The 11,073-nt window shown below is 57.1% G+C and overlaps 1 protein-coding gene across 4 annotated transcripts; it reads left to right on the forward strand.

Annotated features, from left to right (window-relative positions):
- The first annotated feature begins 243 nt into the window (after positions 1-243).
- ADISSP (adipose secreted signaling protein) lies at positions 244-11,070 on the forward strand. 4 transcript variants are annotated; one of them, XM_083861464.1, is made up of 7 exons: positions 244-274; positions 1,350-1,444; positions 3,578-3,753; positions 5,506-5,644; positions 7,653-7,769; positions 9,609-10,583; positions 10,705-11,070. In XM_083861464.1, exons 2-6 carry the CDS (start codon positions 1,426-1,428, stop codon positions 9,707-9,709), a joined length of 552 nt encoding a protein of 183 aa, XP_083717590.1. In that variant the 5' UTR covers positions 244-274; positions 1,350-1,425; the 3' UTR covers positions 9,710-10,583; positions 10,705-11,070. The 4 variants fall into 4 exon arrangements, with proteins under 4 accessions (XP_083717590.1, XP_083717592.1, XP_083717591.1 ...); XM_083861466.1 differs by having other exon boundaries at positions 9,609-10,541; positions 10,622-10,706; XM_083861467.1 differs by lacking the exon at positions 244-274 and adding an exon at positions 283-375 and having other exon boundaries at positions 10,705-11,005.
- The last annotated feature ends 3 nt before the right edge of the window (positions 11,071-11,073 follow it).

The raw sequence follows: 11,073 nt of genomic DNA on the forward strand, positions 1-11,073 counted from the left end.
GTTCCCATGACAACATCCCCCGCACCACCCCCGCCGCCCACAAGGGGGCGCCCCGCAGTGCTCTCACTCTCCCATTGGCTGCCCCCTTAGCCCCTCCCCCTAACAACAGTCCCGCCCCTTAGCAACGCCCGTTACGCTCCGCGCGAGGGGGCGTGGCCTGGAGGCGTGACCGGCGTGCGCGCCGACCAACGGCAGCGCGGGATGAGGAGCGCGGCAGCCAATGGGAGCTCGGGGGCGCGTCCCCACAGCGGGAAGCGGGCGGCGGGAGCGGCGGGTGAGCGACACCGGGGGCGAGACCGGGGGGACACCGGGGGACATTGGGGACACCAGGGAGGGCAGCAGAGGGGACCGGGGGACCCCTGAGGAGGGGCGGAGGTAAATCGGGCCTGGGGGAGCTCGGGAGAAAGGCGGGAGGGGCGGGGGGGGCACAGAGGGGATGTCCCCTCACGGTGTCCCCTCATGGGGTCCCCTCCTGTTGTCACCCCCGAGCTGAGCTTTGGTGGCTTTTCCCTCGTCCAGAGTGGCCCCAAAATCCCTGGATTTTTCCTCCCCCCGCCTCCTTCCAGCTCGGTTTGTTTTTATCGCGTTTTTTCCCAAATTAATTTTTTTTAATTGTTATTTTTTTGGGCGGTTTTTTCCCCCCACGGATTTTGCCGGCCTTTCGTTTTGGTGGTTTTTTTTTTTTTTTTTTCACTTCCCCAATTCCCTGTCCCGGTCAGTCCTTTCTGTGGGGGTGAAGAAGAGGAGGAGGTTTGACCCTCCAATTCCATCCAGAGGATTTATTTTTATTTATTTTATTTTTATCTAATTTTTATTTTATTTTTTAAAAAAAATATTTTTATTATATTTAATTTTTATTTTTATTTTATTTTTATTTTATTTTATTATCTTTATTATTTTTTATTTTATTTTTATTTTATTTTTAGTTATTTTTATTTTTAATTATTATTATTATTATTTTATTTTTATTTTATTTTTATTTATTTTTTATTTTTATTTTATCTTTATTTCTTTTTTTATTAATATTTTTATTTTATTTTTATTTTTGCAAATGCCACATCCCCAATTTCCCGTTCATCCCCGAGAAAAGCGATTTTTCAGAAAAACTCCAAGTTATTTTTGTTTGGTTTTTTTTTTTGGGGGGGGGGAATCATCTGCGCTGGGAATAAAAAAAAAAAAAAAAAAAAAATATCCCAAACCTCGCAGCCGTTTTTATTGAGGAAGGAAAAAAGAAAAAAACAAACAAAACCGTTGGGGGAAACTGAGGCACACGCGGAGGGGGAATTCCCAAAATTCCCGCTTTGCCTGGAGATTTCCGGGATGATGGAATTCCCCTTAAATTCCCGCAGAATTTCCGGACGATGCCCCCCGGCCGCTGAACTTGGGGACAGCGACAACAACGACACCGCCAGGGGACAACGACAGATGGCGACGGCCGGCAAAGGTGAGGGGCCTGGACACGGATTTGGGGTTTTTTCTGGGTCTTTTGGGGTTTTTTTGAGGTCTCTCTACCCAGATCCAGGGATTTGAGGGATTTTTCCCTGATTTTTTTGGGTCTTTCTGTCCCTATCCAGGGATTTTCTGGGAGTTTTTGGGCTCCTTCTGTCCCTATCCAGGGATTTGAGGGAGTTTTTGGGCTCCTTCTGTCCCTATCCAAGGATTTTCTGGGAGTTTTGGGCTCCTTCTGTCCCTATCCAAGGATTTTTTGGGAGTTTTTGGGCTCCTTCTGTCCCTATCCAAGGATTTTCTGGGAGTTTTTGGGGTCCCTCTTTCCCCATCCAGGGATTTGAGGGAGTTTTTGGGGTCTCTCTACCCATATCCAGGGGTTTGAAGGATTTTCCCCGATTTTTTTGGGTCCCTCTTTCCCTATCCAGGGATTTGAGGGAGTTTTTGGAGTCCCTCTGCCTCTATCCAGGGATTTGGTTTTTTTCCCCGGAATTTTGTGGGTCCCTCTTTCCTTATCCACAGATTTGGGATTTTTCCCGGAATTTTGGGGGACTCTCTCCCCCTATCCAGGGATTTAAAGGATTTTCCCAGATTTTTTTTGGGGTCCCTCTTTCCCCATCCAGGGATTTGAGGGAGTTTTTGGGATCTCTCTCCCCCTATCCAGGGATTTGAGGGATTTTCCTGGAGTTTTTTGGGGAGGACACGGTGACCCCAATGGTCCAACAGGCTCTGATCCCACAAATCCCACATCCAAGGGATTCCCTGCTCCCACAAATCCCAAATCCCACAAATCCCAGATCCAGGGGATTCCTTGATCCCATAAATCCCCATCCCACAAATCCCCGATCCTGCTGCCACCCCTTCATGTCCCCTCTGTCCCCTCCCGAGGCCACCCGAAGTCCCCGGGCTGGGACCTCCCGATTCCCGGCGGGAATTTTCCCGGGAATTTTCCCTTTCCTCCCGCTCATTCCAGAGCCCCGCAGGGGATGGGGGGGGGGGGTGGCCGAATATTGTCCCCAAGTGCCACCAAAGGCGACAAAGGCATATCTTTGGGATTATTGGGGGATTGGGATTCCCAGACTGGGATTGGGGGAATTTTTGGGATCTGGGATCTTTGGGATCACGCCACGGCGCCATCCAGGAGTGTCCCCTCGCTGTCACCGTGTCCCCTCGCTGTCACCGTGTCCCCTCGCTGTCCCCCCGCCCCGAGGAGCGGCCTTGGGGACCGAACAATGGCGGGACCCTCATTAAATCGCGGCTCATTAAAGCCCGGCTCGTTAATTGCGGGGATTCCCGGCGCTGCCCCAGCACAAAGAGCCTTTTCTTCAGGCGACAAGGGGAGGCGACAATGTGCTCGGCTGGTGACAATCTGCTGCCAGCTGGGAGCGGGGCCCGGCCCCGGGAGGAGGAGGAGGAGGAGGAGGAGGAGGAGGGAAGGGCGGTTTTCCACGTGGAAAATCCCACGGGATTTTGGGCCTCCGTGGGGACAGCGCTGTCCCCAAAGGTAGTGGCCTGTCCTGCTGGCCTTGTCACCTTGCTGGTGTCACCTTCCCCCCTCCCCCGTGTCACCGCCTGGCCCCGAGGAGGGAGCGGAGTCTGCTGAGCTTGGGGACACTTGGGGACACTCTGGGCATGGGCTGGTGGCCGGTCCCTGCTGGGAGAGGAGGTGGCTGTGGTCACCTCTGTCCCTCTGTCCCTGTGTCACTTGTCCTAAGTGGAGTTTGCTGACCCTGGGGACACTTGGGGACACTCAGGGACCCTCTGGGCATGGGCTGGTGGCAGGGCCTTGCCCAGAGGGGTGGTGGCTGTGGTCACTTGTCACCTGTGTCCTTCTGCCCTGTGTCACTTGTCCTAAGGACATCATAGGAGGGATTGGAGTTTGCTGACCCTGGGGACACGTGGGGACACTTGGGGACCCTCTGGGCATGGGCTGGTGGCCGGTCCCTCCTCGGAGAGGAGCTGGCTGTCCCCACAGGTCACCTGGCACACAGGGAGGGGGTGACAAGGAATCCCCTCCTGATGCCACCACGCTCCTCCCGTGGTGTCCCCAACGCGATGCCACCTCCCCTGGAGGGTGAGGGGGACACGGCTGTGACCAGGGCGGGGCTTTGTCACTTTGTCACACCCGCAGGCAGCAAGCTGAAGGGGACAAGAGTGCGCTTCTCCAGCGAGGGGACACAGGGCCACCCCCGGGAGGGGACACGGGGCCACCACCCCCAGGAGGGGACACACGTCCATTTCCAGGAGCAGCTGCACGACTCGGCTGTGATGGTGACACAGGACAAGGACGGCCACTTCCTGGTCAAGGTAGGGGACAACAGCGGGATGTCACCTTCCCCTGGGGACTCCAGAGCTCCCAACTCACTGAAAATTCCCAAATTTTGAGGCGTTCCCAGCCCAGAATTCCCTCCTGAGGGCCGGATTGTCCCCCCAAATTTGTTGTCACATTCGAGTGGCTTTGGGGACACTGGGGACAGGTGGCACTGTCCCCTCTGCCCCGTTTTGGTGACATTGAGGCCACCATTCCCAGTTATCCCAACCACATTCCCGTGGGTGCTGCTGCCTCCAAACAGGGGGTGGGTGACACCAGCAGGAGCCACCCCACGGTGCCACCAACGGTGCCACCAACAACGTGTGGCACCTGCAGCTGCCACCAGCGCTGAGTCACAGCCTCGTGTGAGGCTCTGATCCCAAATCCGGGGGAGGCTGTTGTTGTTTTTCCCCCCCTGCACGTGATTCTTGGGGATGAGGAGGTGGCAGTGCCACCCACGGGGACATGGGGACACGGGGGACACGGGGAGGGAGGGGACTCTGGGGGTTGTTTTTCTCCCAGTGCTGAGCGGGTTTTTTAGGGGGGTTTTAAAAGGGATAAATCTCAGATTTTTTGGGTTTTTTCCCAGGTTTTTTTTTGGGGGGGAAATGAGATTGGAGCTCGTCCAGGTTCCTTGGACATTCCCAGGGATCCAGGGGCAGCCAGAGGAAATCTGGGAATTCCAGCCCAGCCAGGAATTTCTGCCCAAAATCCACCAGAAATCTCCCTTTTCCCAGTGGGATCCATTCCCTGTGTCCTGTCCCTGCAGCCCTTGGCCCCAGTCCCTCTCCAGCTCTCCTGGAGTTTTCCCCTTCAGGGACTCGGAGCATTCCCTGCACTTTTCCCTTCTCCAGGGGAACATTCCCAGCTCTCCCAGAGCAGAGGGGCTCCAGAATCCTGGAACATTTGTGTGGGAAGGGTTTTAAATCCCATCCCATTCCCACCCCATCCATGGGCAGGGACAACTCCCACTGTCCCCGGTGGATCCAGCCTGGCCTTGGACATTCCCAGGGATCCAGGGGCAGCCCCAGCAAATGTGGGAATTCCATTCCCAGCAATTCCTGCCCAAGATCCCACAGAAATCTCCCCTTTCCCAGTGGGATCCATTCCCTGTGTCCTGTCCCTGCAGCCCTTGGCCCCAGTCCCTCTCCAGCTCTCCTGGAGTTTTCCCCTTCAGGGACTCTGAGCATTCCCTGGATCCTTTTCCAGCTGTTTGGGATGATCCCAGCCCGTTGGGGGATTTTGGGCAATTCCACCCTCTGGATTCTCCCTCAGGGATCATTCCCAGCTCTCTCCCTTCCCAAAATGGCTTTTCCCGAGGCTCTGGAGGGTTCTGGTTTTTGTCATGACAGGAGGAATTCTGTGGGAAGAGACACTCCTGCCTTTTCCAGGGACAGCTGGAAAACCTCTCCCTGCTCCATCCCGTGACATCCACGGGGTCGTTACTCCCAAAATATCTTTCCTGGGGAAAAAATCATCGTGTTTTGTTGTCTTTTCCCGATTAAATTATTCCCTAAATTAATTCCTGTTTATTGCTTCCTGAATTTTTTTTAGGGCATAAATTCCTCCCTGGGTTTAACAGGGGGAATGTTTAGGATACGATTCCCTCTCTCCAAATTCTGTCCCCACCTTCCTGGGGATTCTCCAGTGTCCCTTGTCCCCAAGGGGAGGTGACAATGAGTGACAGTGACACTCCAGCTGTGGTGTCACCCCACTCCCACCCCATATCCCTTTTTTTTTTTTTCCAGGTGGGATTCCTGAGGACCCAATACAAGTACGAGATCACCTTCGTGCTGCCCCTCGTGCCCACACTGGAGGAGGACATTTGTCCCCTCCCTGTCCCCAACCCCAACCTGCGCGTCATCAGTGTCACCCCCATGCCAGAAGGTACAGTGTCTCCTCCTTGTCCCCAGTGTCCCCATCCTGGATCCAGCCCCTTTTCCAGAGGTGGGGAAGGGGGAGGCCACACCCAGGTGTCCCCTCAGGGAGGTAACAGTTCCTTCTTCTCTAGGTCCCCAATGTCCCCAAATTCCGTTATTTTGTTGTTGTTGGGATTTTCTTTTCCTGGGGAGTCTCTGGGTGAGCAGGGACAGGGACAAGGACAGGAACAAGGATTTGCTCCAAGAGGTGCCACCCTCCACTTTGGGGACAATTGGGCACTGCCACATCCACGGGATCCGGGAGCAGGGACAGCTGAGTGTCACCCGGGGCTGGTGGCACTTCCTTGGGGACATGGGTGCCACTCCGAGGTCACCGCAGGTCCCTGGGGTCCCATCCCAGTTGTCCCACGGCCAATGGATGCTGTGTCCCACCTCGCTGTCACCTCCTGGCAGTGGGGACAGGGCAGGGACGGGGCTTTTCCCACCCGCCACTGGCTCCGTCCCTAAAAAGTGGTTTAGGGTTTGTTTGGAGATTCCCAACTGGGACTGGGATTGAGATCGGGATTGGGATCAGGATTGGGGATGGGATCAAGACCAGAGTCAGGACAGATATTGGGACCAGGATTGGAGCCAGGACTGGGTTTGGGACTGGGATTGGGACTGGGATCGGGACCAGGATCAGAGCCAGGACTGGGCCTCGGATCAAGACAGGAATCAGGACTGGGATTGGAGCCAGGAGCCAGGATCGAGGCTGGAATCGGGACCGGGACCAGGATTGGGACTGGAATTGGGATTGGGATCAGAGCCAGGATTGGGGCTGGGATCAAGACCAGAATCAGGACCGGGATTGGGACCAGGATTGAGGCTGGGACTGGGGCTGGGATCAGGATTGGGGCCGGGATCAGGATTGGGGCCGGGATCGGGATTGGGGCTGGGATCAGGATTGGAGCCAGGATGAGGACTGGGGCCGGGATTGGGGCTGGGATCGGGACTGGAGCCAGGATCAGGATTGGACCCAGGATTGGGATTGGAGCCGGGATCGGGACTGGAGCTGGGATCGGGGTCTCTCCGGGGCAGGGGAAAAGAGCCCTGGAGAATCCCCTCGAGTGGGGGTAGTACAGGCAGGGCAGGGAGGGGAAGGGCAGGACAGGGAGGGGACAAGGGAGGGCAGACGGGACAGGCAGGGAATATTCCAGCAGGGTGGGAAGAGTTCGGGGAGGACAGGGAAGGGCAGGGAGGGTTCAGGAATGGTAGGGAGGGTAAGGAAGGTGCAGGCAGGGAGAGGAGGGCACAGGCAGGGCAGAGAAGGTCCTGGAGGGCAAGGAAGTTTCAGGGAGGTTTGAGGAAGGTCCAGGCAGGGCAAGGAGAGCACAGGCAGGGTGAGGAAGGTTCAGGAAGGTGCAGGCAGGATGAGGAGGGTTCAGGCAGGAGAGGAAGGTGCAGGCAGGGTGATGAGGGCACAGGCAGGGCAGGGAAGTTTCAGGGAGGGCTCAGGCAGGGTGAGGAGGCCACAGGAAGCTCGGGCAGGGTGAGGAGGGCACAGGCAGGGTGAGGAGGGCGCAGGAAGCTGCAGGGTAGGTGAAGAGGGCAGAGAAGTTTCAGGGAGGGTTCAGGAGGGCACAGGCAGGGTGAGGAGACCACAGGAAGGTATGGGCAGGGTGAGGAGACCACAGGAAGCTGCAGGCTGGGTGAGGAGGGTGCAGGAAGCTGCAGGCTGGGTGAGGAGGGTGCAGGAAGCTGCAGGAAGGGTGAGGAGGGTGCAGGAAGGGTGAGGAGGGTGCAGGAAGCTGCAGGCTGGGTGAGGAGGGCACAGGGAGGTACAGGGTTGGTGAGGAGGGCAGAGAAGTTTCAGGGAGGGTTCAGGAAGGTTCAGGCAGGGTGAAGAGGGCACAGGCAGGGTGAGGAGGGCACAGGGAGGTGCAGGCTGGGTGAGGAGGGCTCAGGAAGGGTGAGGAGGGCGCAGACAGGCACAGGCAGCACTCGGGCCCCCTCTCCATGTCCCCTGTCCCCCCCAGGGCACAGCGTGCGCTGCGAGTACACGGCCAGCAAGGAGGGGGTGCTGATGGAGGAGCTGCTCCTGGCCGGACACGGCCCCCAACACATCAAGGTCACCATCCAGGCCCGGGTCATGGGTAAGGGGGGCTCTTGGGGGGGTTCTGGGGTCCCTTCCTGTCCCCTCCTCCCCACCACCAGGCTCAGTCACTCTTCCCAGTTGTCCCAGCTCCAGGGCATTGCTGAGTAATCACCCAAAACAGGTGATTCCATTCAAAAAATTCCCCAGCCCAGGGGTTGATGAGAGCGCTGGGAAGGGGTGAAGAGAGGGGGTGAGGGGTGTCACCAGGTCCTCTATCCCTGGAAGCCCCCATCGTCCCTGGGATGTCCCCTGTCCCTGGGACCCCTTTGTCATTGGGACCTCCCCCCATCCCTGGGACCCTCCCCAAAACCCCAACACCCCCCTTGCTCCCCGTGTCCCCCACCCCATATCCCAGCCCCCCCGAGGTTGTTACTACCCCTGAGGTTGTCACCACCCCTGAGCAGTGACCACAGCGGTGACACAACAAGGGACAACATCCCCCACCCTGGCCCGGCATTGCTTGGATGGGACAAACCCCCTAAAAACCCTAAAAAAAGGGGAGTTCCCACCCACCCCAAAAGGGACAGAGAGCTGTCCCCAAGCTGTGTGTCCCCTTGACGTACCCAGACCAGTGTTCCCAAAAAGGACAGAGAGCTGTCCCTGAGCCATGTGTCCCTTTGTTGTCCCCTGAGCCATGTGTCCCCATGATGTCCCCCGAGCCGTGTGTCCCCTTGATGTCCCCAGACTGTTCCCACTCTCCGCAAAAGGGACAGAGAGCTGTCCCCGAGCTGTGTGTCCCTTGCTGTCCCCAGACCATTGTTTCCACCCTTCCCAAAAGGGACAGAGAGCTGTCCCCTGGGCCGTGTGTCCCCTTGATGTCCCCAGACCGGCATTCCCAAAAAGGACAGAGCTGTCCCCAAACTGTGTGTCCCCTGCTGTCCCCAGACCAGTGTTCCCAAAAGGGACAGAGAGCTGTCCCCTGAGCTGTGTGTCCCCTTGATGTCCTCCGAGCCATGTGTCCCTTTGATGTCCCCAGACCAGTGTTCCCAAAGGAACAGAGAGCTGTCCCCTGAGCTGTGTGTCCCTTTGCTGTCCCCTGAGCTGTGTGTCCCCTTGATGTCCCCAGACCCATGATCTCACTCTCCCCAAAAGGGACAGAGAGCTGTCCCCGAGCTGTCCCCCAAGTCATGTGTCCCTTTGCTGTCCCCGAGCTGTGTGTCCCCTTGCTGTCCCTTGAGCCATGTGTCTGCTTGCTGTCCCTTGAGCTGCATGTCCCCTTGCTGTCCCCAGACCCGTGATCCCATCCTCCCCAAAAGGGACAGAGAGCTGTCCCCAAGCCGTGTGTCCCCTTGATGTCCCCAGACCGATGTTCCCAAAAAGGACAGAGAGCTGTCCCTGAGCTGTATGTCCCCCTGCTGTCCCTAAACCATTGTTCCCACTCTCCCCAAAAGGGACAGAGAGCTGTCCCCAAGCTGTATGTCCCCTGCTGTCCTCAAACCAGTGTTCCCAAAAGGGACAGAGAGCTGTCCCTGAGCTGTGTGTCCCCTTGATGTCCCCAGACTGTTCTCACATCCCTAAAAGGGAAATAGAGCTGTCCCCTGCTGTCCTCCAAGCCCTGCGTTCCCTGCTGTCCCCAAGCCATGTGTCCCCTGCTGTCCCCTGAGCTGCGTGTCCCCTTGATGTCCCCCGAGCCATGTGTCCCCTGCTGTCCCCTGAGCCATGTGTCCCCTTGAGGTCTCCTGAGCCATGTGTCCCCTTGCTGTCCCCTGAGCTGTGTGTCCCCTTGCTGTCCCCAAGCCGTGTGTCCCCTCACTGTCCCCCAAGCCACGTGTCCCCTGCTGTCCCCTGAGCCATGTCCCCTCGCTGTCCCCTGAGCCGTGTCCCCTGCTGTCCCCAGACCGTCACCACGGGACGCCCATGCTGCTGGACGGGGTGCGCTGCGTGGCGGCCGATCTGGAATACGACTCGGAGCAGAGCGACTGGCCCGGCTTCGACTGACCCCAAACCCCACCCCGGGGGTGTGGGGGGGTCCCCAAAAATCTCCAACGTTACAGGACGGTCCCCCCCAAAAGCAGGAGGAGGGACCCTCTCCCACCCTCCCCTCAGCTTGTCGCTGCTGCCGCTGCTTCGCCCTCACCCTGGGGTGGGTTTTTTGGGGGAATTGTGCCTCTTTTGGGGTGGGAATTCTTTTCCTCTTTTTTGGGGTGGGGGGAGGAATTTTGCCTGTGGAATGTGGGGCGGACCCCAGGAGTCCCCCATGGCTCTGGGGTTGGGGCTGCATCCCCCAGCCATGTCCTTGTGTTGCTGCCAGCGCCTCTTTTTTGGGGTCTTTTTGTTTTTCTCAGTTTTTTCCTGTTTTTTCCCTTTTTTTTTCATCACGGTACAAGGACCAGGAGCAGTTTTTCAGGAGGTTTTATGTGCCTATATATATATATATATATATATATAAATATAAAGATATCTTACATGCCTGGGGAAGGGGTTAAAGTACAAAATCCCACCTCGGGAAGGAGGAAAATCCCACTGGGAATGGGGTGAGAGCCCAGAGCCCCTCCATGAACCTCCCCAGAGGGACAGGGGACACCCCCAGGGGACATCCCCAGGTGGACAATCCCAAATAATCCCGGATGGGGCATGGGGAGGGGTCATGAGGAAAATTCCAGTTAAAGGGGGACTGGGAGAGGGTGGGGGACAGGGATTGGGGTCCCCAGGATAATGGGGGGAGGTCTCAGTCTGGGAGGGAACCGATGGTGGCAGGTCCTGGGATGGTCCCCACAAGTGACAGGAGATCTCAGCTGGAGTGGAAATCCATGGTGGCATCTCCAAGAAGGTCTCAGTTGGACAGGAAGTCAATGGTGGCACATCTTGGGCGGTCTCAGTTGCACAGGAAGTCGATGGCATCTCAGGAAGGTCTCAGTTGCACAGGAAGTCAATGGTGGCGCATTCTGGGCCGTCTCAGTTTGACAGGAAGTCAATGGTGGCATCTCAGGAAGGTCTCAGTCGGGCAGAAAGTCGATGGTGGCATCTCAGGAAGGTCTCAGTCGGACAGGAAGTCAATGGTGGCATCTCCAGGAAAGTCTCAGTTGCACAGGAAGTCAATAGTGGCATATCAGGAAGGTCTCAGTTGCACAGGAAGCCAATGGTGGCAGGTCCCAGAGGTCCCCACGATGCTGGCGGGGTCTCAGCTGGAGATGAAGTTGATGGTGGCATCTCCCAGGGCTCCTCGGTTGGACAGGAAGTCAATGGTGACATCTCCAGGAAGGTCTCAGCTGGACGGGAAGTCGATGGTGGCAGGTCCCAGGGGTGTCCCCACAATGACAAAGACTCTCAGTTGAACAGGAAGTCGATGGTGGCATCACCTG

Source organism: Zosterops lateralis (genome assembly GCF_965231275.1).
Source record: "Zosterops lateralis genome assembly, chromosome: 5".
NCBI lineage: Eukaryota > Metazoa > Chordata > Aves > Passeriformes > Zosteropidae > Zosterops > Zosterops lateralis.

Coding starts and splice junctions, on each gene's coding strand:
- ADISSP (XM_083861464.1), top strand. Junction 3,754..5,505: donor ACGGCCACTTCCTGGTCAAG/GTAGGGGACAAC, acceptor TTTTTTTTCCAG/GTGGGATTCCTGAGGACCCA. Junction 5,645..7,652: donor TGTCACCCCCATGCCAGAAG/GTACAGTGTCTC, acceptor TGTCCCCCCCAG/GGCACAGCGTGCGCTGCGAG.